At 35.2% G+C, this 19,455-nt stretch overlaps 1 protein-coding gene across 1 annotated transcript in view; it reads right to left on the bottom strand.

Annotated features, from left to right (window-relative positions):
• Positions 1–275: 275 nt before the first annotated feature.
• The window catches only part of LOC132728276 (protein mono-ADP-ribosyltransferase PARP4-like), a 57,641-nt gene continuing 38,461 nt past the window's right edge, over positions 276–19,455 (bottom strand). Inside the window, exons 29-35 of the mRNA XM_060713892.1 lie at positions 18,352–18,555; positions 15,004–15,153; positions 14,137–14,554; positions 11,863–12,060; positions 10,800–11,430; positions 3,752–3,884; positions 276–1,845 (exon numbers count right to left, since the gene is read on the bottom strand). Of these exons, the coding sequence (XP_060569875.1) occupies positions 1,487–1,845; positions 3,752–3,884; positions 10,800–11,430; positions 11,863–12,060; positions 14,137–14,554; positions 15,004–15,153; positions 18,352–18,555 (2,093 nt within the window). The 3' untranslated portion in view covers positions 276–1,486. The remainder of the gene's footprint in view (positions 1,846–3,751; positions 3,885–10,799; positions 11,431–11,862; positions 12,061–14,136; positions 14,555–15,003; positions 15,154–18,351; positions 18,556–19,455) is intronic.

Below are 19,455 nucleotides of genomic sequence, written 5' to 3'. Positions count from 1 at the left end.
CCAAATATGACGACTGTAGGTCAAAGGAATCTTAAGTTATTGGGCGGACAAGCTTTTTGAAGTCAAGGCCCCTGTGACCTTGACCTTTGACCTAGTGACCTCAAAATCAATAGGGGTCATCTACTAATCATGACTAACCTCCATGCCAAATATGAAGACTAAGGGTCAAAGGAATCTTAAGTTATTGGGCGGACAAGAAAAAACCGACGGACGGACGGACGGACAAGCTGATTCCAGTATACCCCCCTTACAACTTTGTTGTGCGGGGGTATAAAAAGTCGATTCATGTCATATCAGAATAAACAAAACTTTAAGTAAAGAAGTTAGAAAATAGGTGCAGTATCAATTACTGAATTCGTCCAGAGATATTGTTTCCTTATCAACCAAAAGATGCCGAAAATTTGAAAAAAATGACTTATGAGTCCAGCATTCTTTAAAAAGAGCGGAAAAGGTTTATAAATGTACATTTGTGTTTGAAACCATTATTGTCCAATAGGATTGTAGTATTTCAAATGAATCGCAACTAATTTACTTTCGTAAATTGGCGGTTTATTAGTCTAATAAATCCATTATTTATTAAAATAATTTCAAACACAAAATTGATTAGTGTAGTGTTCATTAGTAAGCATTTGTCGTACGACAGTACCGTATTTGGTCAGAGTTTTCAAATGACTGCAAATGAACACCTGTCTATACATGATTGGTAAGTCGCAATTATAAATATCACAGCGTTCATTATATCACAATTCTCTAATCACAAGTCACTACAAAAAGTATTTACACAAGTTATGTGGGTCATTCAAAAACTAAACTGCATACTAATTAACTAACTAGTAAAAAATGTAGGAGAACCACATCATTACACATGTCATTTTCATTAGTACATGAATGTAATTTTATACCTCTGGCAGCCGTTAGTATTCCAAGGACCAGTTTTTATAACGCCAGGATGTACTGGGCTTACTTTTCAAACAACCCTGGTATATACAAAAATCATACAGAGATCCGAATAATCTAACAAGTGAAAATGTGTTATAATTCATAAAACACTTAAAACAAAATTAAAATACTCAGGAAAGAACAGGAACAGAAACAAAACATTTCGTTATTTCTAACTTTTAGTATCATTCTGTGTGTACACGATTTATATTTAAATTATAACCAATTTTAAGAACATTTCACTGTGCAATACCCACTTATTTAAACATTACTGTTTTTAATGTCAATCACAAATATACGAAAAATATAACAAGCAAATATATTTATCGAAACATAAAACAACAATGTTGGTAACATCCATGAATATTCTGAAGTATTGCTTTGACAAATGCACACTTTTTAACACTTATTACTCCTACATTATATAAGCAAAAATATACAACTACTTACAATGTAAATTGTTCGTTGGGGCAATGGTATATGAAAATTGAAATAATCGTTCAAGATCAAACAGTTTGACAATGTTTTATCCAATTCTTTTATCTGTTCACAAAGTTTGCTTTCTTTTATAAGGAATGTCTAATATATAAGAAAGATTTGACAGGAAATCCATTCTTGTTTTCCCCAACTCTAAACAGTTATATAATGGCGGTAACTCCTTTTCCTTCTTTTCTAACCAATTGATAAGTCCATTGTAAAAATCGTCCGATATATCTTTATCCAGAGTTGCATTTATGCCGTCAATAGTAATTGTTAATTTTCCGTCTTTAACTGTATAGTTAATAACACTTTCTGACGTCAAGATCAAAGATTTCCCATGTTGCCTCTCCCAAGCCTTCTTGACCAAGGTAATCAAAGCTAATAGACTAGCGATTACACAGTGCACATTTTCCTCAGTCTTTATTCCTGTAATGAAAACAACATAATTAAATGAGAAGGCTTTATTCCATTAAAAAAAGAAATGTTGGAAACAATTAGGGTAATATAAGTTTGGTCATTAACTTTTTTCACTCAAGGGACAAGTCTGGAGGACTTTAATCGGTCTTATTTGAGCTCTCTTATAAGACCCTTTTAAACACTGTAATCTTAAAAAGACGTACTTTGTTATGATGATCCATCTAATAGTTTAAATGACAAGCTCTGGTGTTCTCATAATAAAAGGATCGGCCAAATTTTCATATTAAGAAAATTTTATGAAATATAAATTATCCTCTTCAGACTGAATAAATGCTACACAGAAAGTTTAAAGAAAAAAATAAATCTGATCAGATTAAGAAATTATTATTCATTATTATTGCATACGACACGACGTATCAGACACTCCTATCACAATACCTCACACTGGATCATGATTCTAGCCAGCTTAAAATATAAGTTTCACATTTGACATTGAAAGATAAATGAATGCAAAGTACTAGTTGCAAATCATCTTAGACAAAATAGCAAAGACATATATAAACTCATTTTTGAAAATCGCTTTCTAACATGTTTCTAGCAATTTTGAATGCCTAAATGTGTATTTTTACTTAGCAATTAAAGCTTTAACATAGACCTGTGTTTAAATAACTTCTTAAAAACGTTGTTTCATAAGCCATTGGTTATGTCATGGTCCAGAAATTTTCCCTATTGAGAAGAGATGTGTAAGCGGTTGGATAGTTGGGAGTCCGTAGAGCCTCGGAACGGTATTCCGAGGATCCTGAGTTCGAGTCTCCGACAGGCTACACATTTTTCTTACCTTGTGACACTCAAAGAAACAAGATTGCATTTGAGAAAAATGCTATGCCACCGCATTAATACAACACTAAGCCTTGTACCTTCAGACAATAAGATTTTTTTATTTTTTTACTATTATGTATATATTGAAAATCAATGACCCCCGGGGAAAAGGCAATTTTGACCCCAGGGCTGTAATTTAAACAATCTTGCTAGAAGTTCACTACATAATGCAAAAGATCTAACCTCTAGCATTTGTCAATTACTAGAAGATTTTTTTTAAAGTTTTTACTACATGTATAAGTTTTTACTATATACATATAAGGAAAACCAATGACCCCCGGGGCGGGGCCGATTCTGATCCCAGGGCTATAATTTGAATAATCTGGGTAGAGGTCTACCAGACAATGCCTTATGCAAAATATCTAAGTGCTCTAGGCCTTTTGGGTCTTTACAAGAAGGTATTTTAAGTTTTTTACTATATGTACATATAGTGAAAATCAATTGACCCCCGGGGCGGGGCGATTTTGACCCCAGGGCTATAATTTGAACAATCTTGGTAAGGGTCTACCAGACAATGCCTTATGTAAAATATCTAAGCTCTAGGCCTTTTGGGTCTTTACAAGAAGGTATTTTAAGGTTTTGCTATATGTACATATAGTGAAAATCAATGAACCCCGGGGCGGGGCCGATTTTGACCCCAGGGCTATAATTTGAACAATCTTGGTAGAGGTCTACCAGACAATGCCTTATGCAAAATATTTAAGCTCTAGGCCTTTTGGGTCTTTACAAGAAGATTTTTTTAATTTATTCTTATAATTCCTTTTGGTTGCCATGGCAACCAGACTTCTGTATGGAATGAAATTCTTTGAACAACTTTGGAAGCCCTTCACCCAAGGATCAATTCTGCCAAGTTTGGTTGAAATTGGACTAGTGGTTTTTCACAAGAAGATTTTTTAAGTTCACTATATAATCTATAGAACACACACACACAAACACACAGGTGAATCGCTATATGCCACCGCATCGCAGATGCTGCGGTGGCATAAAAACACTTCTTCAGCACATAAATTAACTGTTTTAAGCATTCTAGGCTTACCTAGAGATTTTACACCAAGAGAAAGAAGTCTATCAACAATCTGCCGTCTGCTAACACCAATCAATGATTTGCATAACTCACGCGAAAGTTCAAAGTAGTAGAGTGGCTTTTCAGGGGTTGAGTCTTCATCCACCTGAATAAAAAGAAATAAGCTTGAAGTATAATCTTAAATTTTGTTATACACAAAGTTCCAATCTATTTACAAGAAACCCTGTTTGTGGTTTGCACATTTCACTATTCTCGCTGCTTGACATTGTTTTAGAAAAGAGGGAAATTCTGCAAACACTAGAACTCCGCAAGTCAGATTTGTCGCCTTGTGAACAATACAGTTTAAGAGAAATGGCCAGGAAAAAATGAAATATGAAAATTAACAAAGGGCAATAACTCAAAAAATAAGAAATGCAGAGCAGCAGTTTCTGTGCACTGCACTTCTTATCAATAAGATCTATCATCCTATGAAGTTTCAAGTCCATAGCTTTTATACATTAGGAGAAATGGCCCGGACAAAAATAAAGTATGAAAATTAACAAAGGGCAAATACTCAAAAAATAAGAAGTGCAGAGCACCGGTTCTTGTGCACTGCACTTCTTCTTAATGAGATCTATCATCCTATGAAGTTTCAAGTCCATAGCTTTTAAACATTAGGAGAAATGGCCCAAACAAAAATAAAGTATGAAAATTAACAAAGGGCAATAACTCAAAAATTAAGAAGTACAGAGTACCAGTTCTTGTGCACTGAACTTCTGGTCATGATAAGAAGCATGTTTACCAAGTTTGAAGTTAATCCGACTTATAATGACTGACATATGCTCCGGATAAGCTTAAGGGGACGCCGACACCGACAACGCCACCGCAGACAAAAGTAACCCCCTATATGTCACCTTTTTGAAGGCAACGCAAAAATGATGATACAAATTAACTGTGAATATGTATACTTAAGTTTCAAGTAAATAGATTGGATATTTTAGATGTACGAATATTGAGATTAACTGCTAAAAATTCACAGTTCGTTAAGGGGGTCAATTTGCTACATTTGGGTTACGTTATTGTGCCATTGGCAATTGGGTCAAATATTAAGTATTTAAGGAAAACTGACCCCCTTGGGACTAGTGCTTTAATTCAGTGCTGCACACTAAATGTGCAGGCTCTAAACCTTGTGGGTTTCGACAAAAAGTTATTTTTTCAAGTTTTCATATAGGATGCAATGGCAACAACTTTGAAAGGGGACAATCCACAGACTATTCCTACAAAGTTTGGTTGCGAGTGCCAAAGTCCTGTAAAGTCCTGTCAAAGATTTTATATAAATAAATGTTTAAAGCCATTGAAAAAATGATAATGGCAAAAGCTCATATTAAGCATATGGTTCAGAGGTAGACTAAAGTAAAATGCAACTTGTTGTCGTGATGGATGATATACATACAGAAGTTAAATGCCGAACATGTCCAATACAGAACTTTGCCCTTCTTTGAGTTATGGAACAGAATTAATGCATTTATTCTATCTTGCTTGATGACATTGGAACTTGCATTATGCTTAATTCCATCTTGCTTGATGACATTGGAACTTGCATTATGCTTGATTCCATCTTGCTTGATGACATTGGAACTTGCATTATGCTTAATTCTATCTTGCTACATGACATTAGAACTTGCATTATGCTTGATTCCATCTTGCTTTATGATATTTAAACTTTGCATTTATGCTGGTTTCCATTTTTCGTTATTTCATTCAAACATTTCGTAGTCACCAATTCTTTCATTGAGGTGATAACTAATAAACTGGAACAAGCCATTTGGAATACTATAATGTTAATGTCATATACCTTTATGCATAAGCTACCTTTCTTCATGCTCTATACAAACCATTTACGGTTTAGTTTTTCTGTATTACTTTTATGTATAAGTCATTTAAAATTAACTATTTAATGTTCCCTGATGGATTTTTTAAAAATATGACTTATAGCTCGCATGGCGTGATTACTATTAGCTTTCGCTTATATCCATTATGCAGTGTTTATGCTTAATAAAAGCTCAGTGTCTGAGGCTTTATGGGATAATGTTTTGATCATCTACATTATGATAAACAATTAAAAACTATGTACTGTTAAGGGCGAGAAACTCTGTTATCGATGTCAACGGAATTTTTTCCCACGATTCGCCTATCATCGGAAAATTTTCCGTATAGATACTGCGTACATGTATATATAAATACGTACTAAGCGTTTAATACATACATTGCAGTTGAAAGAATATAAATACAAGTAGTAAAGGATTATGCAATATAATTTTATATATGTATACAGTCTAAAAGAAACAAGAGCGATCAGTAATCACATGTGTCGCGCTTCATGATGGCCAATTTTCATGTTGGGACAAATTTTGTGACAGATGGACAGACAGACGGACAGTGCACAACTAGACTAACAACTTTGTTACTGATCATCCCTGTAAAGTTTGGATAAAATTGCACCAGTAGTTTTATGAGGAGTAGTCCGGACAAGCTTATTGCGGTATCTGGCAACACACAGAAAAAAACACCTTTTTTATCAAAGGGCCATAACTCAGCCAAAAATCATTCAACCGGAAAAACCCGTGCAATATGCGCAAGGACTTGAACTACAGATCAATCCTGTAAAGTTTCATTGAAATTGCATAAGTGGTATAAGAGAAGTAGTGTGACAAACTTTTAAAAATAAAAATTATTAAAAAGGGCCCATAACTCAAACAAAAATCATTGAACCGGAAAATTGCTGAACAATATGCACAACTAGACTTGGTACTGACAAATTCCTGTAAAGTTTGGATGAAATTGCAACCAGTAGTTTTATGAGGAGTAGTCCGGACAAAGCTTTTTGTGTATCTGGCAACACACAGAAAAAGAAACCTTTTTATCAAAGGGCCATAACTCAGCCAAAAAAATCATTCAACCGGAAAACCCGTGCAATATGCGCAAGGAACTTGGAGCTACCAGATCAATCCTGTAAAGTTTCATTGAAATTGCATTAGTGGGTATAAGAGAAGTAGTCCGGACAAACTTTAAAATTAAAAATTATTAAAGGCCATAACTCTGACAAAAATACATTGAACCGGAAAATCCTGACAATATGCACAACTAGACTTGGTACTGGATCATTCCTGTAAAGTTTGGAATGAAATTGCAAACCAGTAAGGGTTTATGATTGAGTAGTCCGGACAAGTTTTGTGACGGACGGAACGGAACAGACGGACAGGACAGACAGACAGACAGACAGACGGACAGACGGACAGACAGAACGACGGAGAAGTTGAATCCCTATATATGTCGCCACTTAACTCCCGTAAAGGAGGCGCACACAAAAAATATGCGGGCGTAAAAAAAGTGTGATGCAAAATATTAGGGCAGTTAACACGTACAGTCCAGTGGGCGGTTTCAGGCCCCTGGCTTAAGGGCTGCACCTACCGCCAAATAATACGTGGAATATATACTGTCAGTTTCATTGCAATAGTCTTCTTAAAGTGTAACTCCCTTACCAAAACAATTGATTGCTGTCATCCAGTTGTCTAGCACCTGCCTAGGTACTGCGAAGGTCTTATCTAATGACTTGGGACATTAAAAAAAGCAAAAATTATTGGCCTTTTAACTTAATTTAAATGTCTCAGAGTCACTAGTAGTGGCGAATAGGTATGTAACGCATTTAAAAATATACATGTATAATAAGGAAAGAAAGGAATTGTTTATTTTTGTAGCATGTGCATAGTCAATTACAAATGAGCCGCGTCACGACAAAAACCAACCCATAATGGGTTTGGCGACCAGCATGGATTCAGACCAGGCCTGCGCGGTCCCACAGTCTGATCAGGATCCCAGACTGTTCGCTACCCAGTTTCTCTACTTGGGTTAAAAAGGGTTGGAAAGCGAACAGCATGGATCCTGATTCAGACTGTGCGGACGCGCAGGCTGGGTCTGGATCCATGTTTGGTCGCAAACCATTATGTTGGTTTTGTCCGTGACGCGGCTCAAATGTTGGGGGGCATATGGTAAAGGTAAAGGTAAAGGTCTTGTTTATTATAGGTGTCACCCCTACTGAAAGGAGCCAGCCCATTTGACTTATGAGACACCTTTTGCTTGCATACCATGTAACCTCCCAATTTCCTATCAGTATGCCAGGCGCCAGGCGGATAAGAAATCGGGTAACCATTCAATTTTAACTACCTCGCGGCTGCAACCGAAGCGGCCCCCCCATTTCGGGAAACGAGTCCCACGAGAAACATTCATCCTTCAATTAAAACATTCCCGTGGGGCTCGAACCTTCGACCTCTGCCGATCCGAAGGCGGACGCCTTTACGCACTAGGCCCCAACGGTAACCGGTTATAATGTGTGTCTGATTATAGATCAGACATCCGCACACACCACCACATTTCACATACATTTTGTGGCTTAATGATATACTATGCACATCGTTTCAGTAAATAGTTTTATCAACAAGAAATTTATTGAAACTAAAAAAATTCTTTACCTAAATATGTTTTATTTAAAATAAAAAACACATTACACATAAATGTATAGGAATCTGCTTTACTTATTACGGGTCAAAGTAAAGTTTGTGTCTGTCTTTAAAAGAAACTTTTCCATATATTTTTTTGTAATAACAACTAAACGTTTACCGGAATATTCATACTGCCCACTTACGTGTAAAGGAATTGAAAGCACAATATTTGGTAATGAAGCCATACAAATTATATCTTAATTTTATTTACAGATAAAAATCAAGTTTGTACTGGGTACAACTACTAAAAGTCGTGGCCACCGAGTTAGCTAGATGTTTAAGTCGTGGTGAACGAGATAAGCTGTGTCGTGCAGGACGAAAATAATTAAATCAGATTACACCATGATTTTTCTAAACTTAGAAAAATTTCTGTTTAAAGATTTACGCGCAACATTAAATTTTTGAAAATACTGAAGTGTTCACTTTGAACTTGAATACATGTCTTAAGGATCATGCAGGCCCATAAAACCATACATTAATTTTGACTTAGTTATAGCCCTTTGTTTGGAAAAATTCTATGATAGAAATGGTCATTTTGTACGTACAAACGGCCTGTTAACATTTGAGAGGGACTTAGTCCTGGTTTATTTTATTTGGGTAGGGACATTGGCCCATGGACAGTAGAATATCCTTATGAGGATGTTTGAGGTCACGGGGTCAGACAAACATGCAGCACTTCAATGTAAAATCATTGTCTAATCGATGAATGAATTTAGAAAAGTAAATAAGCTGTAGTTTATATAACCTAAAAAGATTCAGTAGATGACATCTAATAATGTTTAGGCAATTTGGTCAGAAATCAGGGTCACAATGAACGCTAAATCTTTGACCAATGCAATAACTTGTATGAATGGTACTTATACGGACAGGAGAAGTAGGGGTTCATCCTGTTAGGAAAATTCATATAAATTAGTGTAATTTGATTGGTTATTTATCTCGTTCGCACGACTTAAACTTTCTCGTGGCCACCGTAAACTTTCTCGTGGCCACGACATAGTAACTTGTTCCAAAACGACTTATTCCTCTCCGTGGCCACGACTTTGTCATCTCGTTCCCACGACTTAATTATCTCGTGGCCACGACTAAGTAACTCGTGGCCACATTGTATTCATCAAATCGTTCCCACGACTTAACTTCTCTATGGTCACGACTTTGTAACCCGTGGCCACGACAAAGTATCTCGTGCGCAAGAGATAAATAAAAACACACACATGTCAGCCTTTGGTGCCACATAGTAAGTTTGAGCATAGTATATCTTTAAAATTCAATTTCACTATTGCTCATACGACTATCACAACGCCCAAAAAGAAAATGTAAACAATTATAATAAGAGGTGAGTTGCCACTTGTAGGATGAGTTATTAGAGAAATCTATAACAATTTTTTTTCACATGCTGGCGGAATATTCAAAAACATGCACTTTTCGTCTGTTCCGCATCGTGTTCTCTTGTTTCCAGTAAATTTTCCTTTACATGTCAAGTCTCCAACTAACACTGTTCTGTATGACCGCCCCTGTATAAAGGGGAAGTTAAAACTTTGTTTTTACTCCAACGTGCCAAAATACGGGATCATCCCGGAAAATAACGGGATGTACGCGATAAAGCGACACCTGATGTTCATATATACGAACACAAATTTATTGCAACTCGCATTAATGCTTACTGCCACTGCTTAGTGCGTACTGTCACATGCGACTATAATATCGCTATCGTTGTGCATCTTCGTTTTGATGCGCAGTGATCCTATATTGCATTATATTGTAATTCAGTGAATATATTGAAGCATATGAATGCTAAGACACATCAAATTCGCCATTATTGGATCAAAATTAATAATTTATTGTGACATAATGTCGGACATATAAGGCAAATTAAAGGTACTGTGACAGAAACTATACCCATGTTGACATTTAGTTATAATCAAGAACAAGCAAAAGAATGTTATCTTAAACACCAATACATAATACGTTGATGCTTTATAAAAGATGCAAATTAAACATATAAGCATAATTAAAAGATGTGAGTTTGATGGTTTAGTAGGGAATACATAAGGTTGCAATTACATGAAAGTGCATTCAGTATAATAAGGCATGATTGAATTCAGCAAAACGCAGGTTTTCATTGTCAAAAGAAAGTATATGAAGCAAGCATAATGGTAAGTCCCAATATCATAAAGCAAGATGGAATAAATGCACTAATTCTGTTCCATATTGAGTAACTTAAAAATTTCTTGACGTTAACCATCATTTTACAAAGTATCTATTTTCTCATTAACACAAATTGTTGAATTCTATGTAACATATGATAATTTTGGACGAAGTGTCCTGTTGATACATAACTTGTTTAAGCTCCTGCGAGTTGTTTAGACTTAAACCTAGAACCGTTTTTTTATATAATGTAGATAAGGAAAGGTTCGAATCCAGGTATTGCAAGTATACAATCCATAATCTACACAGATAAAAGAAAGAAGAACTTATAAGAAATATATCTAGTCAATAAATAATTCTTTATCACATAAATTTACCTTAAAACATCTTCTAAGGCCTGAATATAGGTATTTCAAACCATATATCATGTTCCAACACAGTATTCCTTGCCATACAGTATTACGTGGCTGTAATTTACTCCTTGATCTTTGACTCAAAGATCTACTTCTTGACCTACTTCTTGATCGTCTAAGAGATCTACTTCTTGAACTTCTGATGAAAGATCTACTTCTAGATTGTCTTAGTGATCTACTTCTTGATCTTCTGATGAAAGATCTACTTCTTGACCTACTTCTAGATCTTCTAAGTGATCTACTTCTTGATCTTCTAATGAAAGATCTACTTCTTGACCTACTTCTTGATCGTCTAAGTGATCTACTTCTTGACCTTCTGATGAAAGATCTACTTCTTGACCTACTTCTTGATCTTCTAAGTGATCTACTTCTTGATCTTCTGTCGAAAGATCTACTTCTTGACCATCTTCTTGATTTTTGAATCATGTATCTACTTCTTAGCTTTGTTCTTGATGTTCTGAGTGATCTACTTCTTGATCTTCTAATGAAAGATTTACTTCTTGACCTACTTCTTGATCGACTTATTGATCTATTTCTTAATCTTTTAATCCAAAATCTCCTTGTGGATCCGTAGAGATCTAACTTTCCTGATAGTCTGAAAAATATTTCTTTCTTGACCTAACTTAAAACTTCTTGATTGCTTTTCAAAGATCGTACCTCATTGACCTTTACTTTGTACTAGACATTTAATCTTTGATCCTCCTGCTTATTAAAGGGATCTGCTTCTTTTGACATACTCTGTCTCAAAGGCTAAAATTTGGTCTGATCTCTGCTTTTAAAGATCTACCCTTGACTACTTTGTCTTATAAACTTTGTCTCCTTTTTAAAGATCTACTCTGACTACTTTGTCTAGACATAAATCTTGATCTCCACTTTAAAGATCTACTCCTTGACCATCTTTGTTATCTAAACTTCTCTTGAGCTCCGATTTATTAGAAAATTAAATCTTTGACTTTACTTTGTCTAGAGCTTATTCTTTTTTACTCCTCTTTTAAAGAATCTGCTCCTATGATCTTCTTATTATAGCTCTAAACTTCTTGATCTCCGCTCTAAAGATCTACTCCTTGACCTTCTTTGTCCAGACATAAATCTTGATCTCCTCTTTAAAGATCTGCTCCTTGACCTTCTTATTCTATCTAAACTTCTTGATCTCCGCTCTAAAGATCTACTCCTTGACCTTCTTTGTCCAGACATAATTCTTGATCTCCTCTTTAAAGATCTGCTCCTTGAAACCTTCTTAAATTCTATCTAAACTTTTGATTTCTCACGCTTCTAAAGATCTACTCACTTGACCTTTCTTTGTCCAGACATAAATCTTGATCTCCCCTTTAAAGATCTACTCCTTGACCTTCTTTGTCTATCTATACTTCTTGATCTCCACTTTATATTCATATTTCTAGACGACATAGCATCTGATGTGTTAACAAAAGAAGAATTCTGAGCATAGGAATATGCAGGAGGTTGACTGTGTGTAGTTGGTTTATTTTGATTACCAATATATGAAAAGCCATTGAATTTGGGAAGGGTTTTAAATTAGAAAATTCGCTTTTGGAAAAAGGGATAAAAAGGAGGAATTTTTGGGGGGAAAAAAAATTCTGGGGGTAGTTTTTTGTTATTGTTTTAGAAGCCCGAGCCCTTTTCCATAAAACCCTTTTGTGTCTCAAATTTTTTGCGTTATTAAAGTATTAATTTGGGCATCTGGTTTTGTTTTGATCATTTGCAAACTCCAAAGATCTTTTTTTGAATGATTTTGGGAAAGTCTTAAAATCCCATCTCCGGGAAAACCCATTAGGGGCTGGTGAAGTTGGACTAAAAATTGTGGTTTGGACTAAAAATTTGGGGGATTTTTGGAAACTTTTTTAGGGTAGCTGGGGGTTTTAAATACTGTCCCCTGGGCCCATCTTACGGGTTTTGGTGAAGTTGGACTAAAACCTGGGGTTGTTGGATTTAAAACTTGCGGATTTGGACTATAAATCGGGGTGGGCCAGAGGGGTTAATGGGGAAATTTGAGCTGTGTTTTGGAACATTGGCATTATCAAAAAAACCGGTCACACATTAACTGTGTTTAGGAGGGGAAACAAAAAACCAGTGAAACCCTTAATGAAATTTGCAACTTTTTTGGGGTTGAACTTTGGTGGTTTTGGGCTCTTACTCAAGATCTTGCCCAAAAACCGTTTCCTTTGGGAAGAAGGGGTTTAGTTTGGAAGTTTACCTTTTAAATGCTTGTTTGTTTTAGATAAGCTATGTTTTTTTCACGTTTTTTTCTTAAAATCTTTTCCTGCTTGTAATTTCCCTTTTAGAAGTTCGACAAATTTTTTGTTGCTAAAATTTGTACCCAGTCAAAAAAGCCCTTTTCTTGTGGTGGATGATAAGGGCTAGCAGCTGACCCTAAATAAATTTTTTTAAATTTAAAACCTCACAAATCTGTTTTCTTTTTTATCAGTTGTGTTAAGTGATGAAAAATCCTAAATGAAAATATTTCAAAATTGTGCCTACCATTTAAGTTTTACGGTAACAAAAAGTTTCCTTAAAATTAAATTTCCTCTGTAAATTTCCCTTTTGAAACATAAAATTCTACTTTTTTCCAGTGAATTTTAAATTTTCATTTTTTTCCCCGTATAATTCATAATAAAACCCCTTCATTTTCCATATATTTTTTTGATGTTTGTCTTGTTTTTTGTTCCATCAATCCTTTATTTTCCCTAAAACCCTTTTCAATTTTTTAACAAAACCATCTAATTGCCCATCAAATTTTCTTAGAAGCATCCCCCCCTTTTCCCTGGTTTTGTTTATGCTTTCTGTTTCGGGAAGGAGCTTTTTTTTTAAGATTTTTTCAAATCAAATTTGTTTTTCCTTTGGTTTGGGGATTTTTTAAGTTAAATTTTTTCCCTCTTTTTTCTTTGGTTTTAAAAAATAGGGGGGACCCTAAATATGTGTCCTTTTAATTTCATCTTTCAAATTCTTTTTGGTTTTTCCTTTCGGGGAAATATCAATCCTGTTTTTCCCGTCCCGCTTTTTCTTGCACCCCTTGTAGAAATTTTGTTCCTTGGTTCAATTGCAATTAAAATTTTAGGTGATAGAAATTGGGACCCTCTATTGTCTGATTTAATTGTTTTGGGATTTCCCAAAACCCATTTTTTGTTTACTTCCCATATTTTTCTTTTTTCTTCATTTTCCCTTTATCTGACTTTCAAAACCGTGGTTTGATTGTTTAAAAGGAGGAAGTATTAGATATTTCATTTAAGTAGATTCCGTATTTTTAAATTAGAGTCACCCCCCTTCAGTTATGAAAATTAAAGACATGTCAATTTCAATATCATCATCAGATAATTCTGAACTCTCACTTTCATTAAAGACATATCCTGCTTTTGGTGCGCTTTTTCTGGCAGCCTTAGAAGGAATTTGCTTCCTAGGGGCAACTGCAGTACTTTTTGGTTGGGAACTGACATCTCTATCATGTGCTTTTGATGGACTTGATTTAGCAAATGATTGATTTACTTTACACAATTTTCTTTTCTCTTTGGTTTTTTTTAAACCTGACCGTTTAGAACCTTTTGGTGATAACTTAGAAGGTGTATCAGACTTTTCAGTTGTAGAATTGCTAGCATCACTATTAGAGTCACTAGAATCAGAGTCACCAGAATCAAAGTCACCATTTGTGTCCATTTCCATTTCATCATCCAATTCTCCGGAATTCTCACTTTTGTGAAATATCAATCCTGTATTTCGTAGCGCTTTTCTTGCACCTTATTTAGCGATTTTGTTTCCCTTTTTGGTAAAAATTTGGGCATTCCCATTTAGGTGAAAATTGCCCCTTTTCTATTGTCTGAAATTTAATTGTTTTTTTTTAAACCAAACAGGGTTTTTTAAATTCACAAAATTTTTTTTTTTTTCTTTGGTTTCCCCTATATCAAACCCAAATTTTATCAAACCCCTTTTCAAAAACCTTTGGGGCCTGATTGTTAGAGGGGGGTATCAGATTTTTTCAGTTGTAGTTTTCCCTAGTTTTTCACTATTGGGAGTGCCCAAAGAATCGGTCCCCAAATTTCAGAACTGCGGGGCGGGCCCTTTTTGTTGAAATACGACAAAAAAATTGTTTTTCCCCTGACAATTTTTTTTTTCCTGGGGTTTAAATTTCTTACCTTTTGCGTTTTTTAGTCTACTGTACGTCCTGCAATTGAATCATCATCTGAAGGCAAGGGAATATTTGACGCATTTGATATCATCTGTTGAAACTTTGCTAAATCTTCATTGCTTATATTTATTTCTGGAGGCATAAGGCAAGGCATTTCCATATCTCCAAACACATCTTGGAATTCTAAAAACAAAAAATGCATTAACCTATTTATACTATTAATGCTTTTTTTTGTAAATTGAAAAAAACATGCACATATAACTGTTTAGGAATCGTCAAAAGAACTATCACATTCACCGCTATACAAAATGTGTTAATATATCAAAGGCATATTTACTTAAAAATATCAATCTAAATACAATTAAATGAGACACACTTTTATTCTTTTTTTTTCGGTTGGGTTTTTTCTGTCAAATCCACACTATAAGGTCATATGGCAACTTTACAGTTTTTACTTGTGAAGAAAGACCTCAAGTGTTACTTCATGCATTAACAAGCACCTAAATAGAACCACAAACATTTCGTAAACTAGCTAGGTAGCTTCCTAACATGAACAAATCTAAAGTCCCTAGTGGGGATCCAACCTGCAGAGGTGAATGACATGTTGTTTGAGATTAACTTGAGACCTTAACAGTTAGCTAGGGACACCCTTATCTTAATTTGACTGATGCACTGATCAAGTTTTAAATCTATCTCTACATTAATAGTATATTTTAAACATACATATACATAATTAACAAGCAAATTCGTTGAATTTATATCCCCTGCCGAGTACTGGTTATTATTAACACAACAACTGAAGACATAAGGCTTTATTTATATATTAATCATGGCATAAACAGTAATATTCTTTGAACTTGATAAATATTTAGGGCAATAACAGAGCCATAATTTTGTGTTAAATAGTAAAATCTGGAAATGCCAATGAGATGTATGCATACTACATAACTAATCAAGGGCCATAAATCTGAGTTATATGTATCTGACCGGGAACAAGGCTACTATATGCACATCTCCTCTTAGTATCCCATAAAGTTTCATTGAATTCCAGCCAGTAGAAGCAGAGAAGTAGCGAGGAAACAAATATCTTTCTATATGGATACTGCATAACTAATCAAGGGCCATAACTCTGATATAAAGTGTCTGACGGGAACAAGCTGACGATATGCGCATCTCCTCTTATTATTGAAGGTTCCCATAAAGTTTCGTTGAATTCCAGCCAGTAGTTGCAGAGAAGTAGCGCAGAAACGATTTTTACTCCACATGCATACTGCATAACTTATCAACAGCCATAACTCTGAGTTAAAGTGTCTGACCAAAACAAGCCGACGATATGCGCATCTCCTCTTAATATTGAAGGTTCCCATAAAGTTTCGTTGAATTCCAGCCAGTAGTTGCAGAGAAGTAGCGCAGAAACGATTTTTACTCTATATGCATACAACATAACTAATCAAGGGCCATAACTCTGAGTTAAAGGGTCTGACCAGAACAAGCCCAGGATATGCACATCTCCTCTTGATATTGATGATTCCCATTGATGGCCATAACTCTGATATAAAGTGTCTGACCGGAACAAGCCGACGATATGCGCATCTCCTCTTATTATTGAAGGTTCCCATAAAGTTTCGTTGAATACCAGCCAGTATAATTGCAGAGAAGTAGCGCGGAAACGATTTTTACTCCATATGCATACTGCATAACTAATCAACAGCCATAACTCTGAGTTAAAGTGTCTGACTGGAACAAGCCGACGATATGCGCATCTCCTCTTGGTATTGATGATTCCTGTAAAGTTTCGTTGAATTCCAGCCAGTAGTTGCAGAGAACTACTCCGGAAATGATTTTTACTCTATATACATACTACATAACTAATCAAGGGCCATAATTCTCAGTTAAAGTGTCGGACCGGAACAAGCCCAGGATATGCACATCTCCTCTTGGTATTGATGATTCCCATAAAGTTTCGTTGAATTCCAGCCAGTAGTTGCAGAGAACTACTCCGGAAATGATTTTTACTCTATATGCATACTACATAACTAATCAAGGGCCATAACTCTGAGTTAAAGGGTCGGACCGGAACAAGCCAACGATATGCGCATCTCCTCTTGATATTGATGATTCCCATAAAGTTTCGTTGAATTCCAGCCAGTAGTTGCAGAGAACTACTCCGGAAACGAAATTCGGACGGACGGATGCACTGACGGACAACGCCAAAACTATATCCCCCTCCCGATTCCATCGGCGGGACGGACGGATGGACAACACCAAAACTATATCCCCCTCCTGATTCCATCGGCGGGGGATAATAAATATTTAAACACAAAACATATATAGGGGATACTAAATGAGAGTACATTCAATACTGAATTTATTGAAAGAGTAGAAAAACTATATCATGCCTGCCTCTAAATATTCTATTTTTCTAAAATCAAAACTGTTTACAGTAAAAATGAATCGTTTTTTCATTAAAGTGCTTGTAATGTAATGCTAACATTAACCAAGTCTTAACATTATGTTTGTAAAATGCTAATGAAGTCCATCAAAATATATGCATGACCATGCTATACCATTTCACAGAGTTGCAAAAACAGCACAGGTATGTGTTAAAGAGTAATTATTTATGCATTTCAAACATGATTTTTGTGGTATTGCTAAGCAACATTCCAGTCAACTAAAAAATTAATTTACTAATTGAGAAATTGTGCATCTTAAATGTGTTTTGGCTTGCTTTTTGTTATTGGTTTTCTTTGTTGTTTGTTTAGAAAGGGGATGGATCTATCTCTTTCCATGATTGAATTGGTCTTTCATGAAATTACTGGAAACTAATTATGTATCCACAGTTTTCTGTATTGAGCTTATCATGGCCCTTCATTAGTATAAACATGTTTGCATATATCATTCAATATGGTGAATGAATAGTATGTAACAAACCATAACAACACTTTTTTGGCAGGATTTTAATGATTCCATAGCAACATTCAAGCTTCCCTGATGGAGGAAAACTAAGTTATGCTGTCCCACCATGTATTATTTCAGGCACAGGCCTGTAAAAAAGTAGATCCCCCAACCTTCCTTAATCCTGCAAGCATCCACACCCTCAGCTGAGCTTACAAGTCACATTAATGTTTTCCGTACTTTTTTATGTTTCTCTAACAATTTCAGACCTTTGTTCTGTCGACCCAAAGAATGCAATGCTATTTTTAGTCTTTAATCAAAAAAATTCATATACATAAATCTCTTATTAAAAATCTTAATTGCAACTTAACCTGCTGAAAGGAATCACCCTTATTTGATCACATTCATACATGAAAGCATACCTAAACACTTGTATTTAAACTAGTTTATGAAATAATAAAATTTACAATATTATAGATACTTTACCCATGCCATTTTGTTCTTCACCATTTAGCTCCATAGTTTCCTTTCCATTTCTTAATTCGTCTTCAAACAACCAATCAGGCACATTCTTGAGGTGTCTTTTATCACATAAAGAGTCCCTTAGTTCTGATCTGTATTTAGTATAGGCCTCATAATCATTCTCTGACAGATCATTTAGTCTCTTTAACTGACAAGCAATTGTGCTGTCTGAAATCATAGAATGGTCTTAATTCACACTTCAAATATTTATTGAGCCGTGTCACGACAAAACCAACATAGAGCGTTTGCGACCAGCATGGATCCAGACCAGCCTGCGCATCCACGCAGTCTGATCAGGATCCATGCTATTACAAGTAAAGAAACTGATAGCGAACAGCATGGATCCTGATCAGACTGCGCGGATGCTCAGGCTGGTCTGGATCCATGCTGGTCGCAAACGCACTGTGTTGGTTTTGTCATGGCGCGGCTCATAATAATATTTGTTAAGAAGAGAAAATGGCCTAACAAGTAATCTGTCTGCCTCTAAAACCAGAAGTTGAAAGTGCAAGCCATTAAAAAAAATTGGGGCTATGAACATGTTTCGATATATGACACAAAAACTAATCAAGTTTAAGTCACAATCAATTCATAATATATAATTCACATATAATTCACATAAGTCTATGTAAAAAATCCAAGAAGGGGCCAATTTTGATCTTGGGCTTATATTTGTATAACCTCTTGTAGAAGACAAAATGTTACTACATACAAAATATCTAAGTTTTAAGATTTCATTAATAAAGTCTATTTATAGCTCAAATAACTAAAGTTTGCATCGACAAAAACTATTTACTTAAACATTAAACGTTGGTTATGAATCATCCATGTGAAGTTTGGTCAAAATCCATTATCTGGTTTAGAATTTGATAAATTGTTGATACCACACAGAGCTTGGTAAAACAAAAAATGTTGAAAGAAAGAACAGAAATATTTAATTATCACTACTGTCTTTCACTGAGTAAAGTAAAATATAACTACATGTAATATAACAAGAGCTGTCCGTAAGACAGCGCGCTCGACTTTTTTATTGCTTGCCAATAAAAAAAGTTTTTGCAGTAAAAGGCAATA

The sequence above is a fragment of the Ruditapes philippinarum genome, unplaced genomic scaffold (genome assembly GCF_026571515.1).
Source record: "Ruditapes philippinarum isolate M1 unplaced genomic scaffold, ASM2657151v2 ctg693_1_1_1_1, whole genome shotgun sequence".
Classification (NCBI taxonomy): Eukaryota; Metazoa; Mollusca; class Bivalvia; order Venerida; family Veneridae; genus Ruditapes; species Ruditapes philippinarum.
This window is presented reverse-complemented; position numbering and strand designations above follow the sequence as displayed.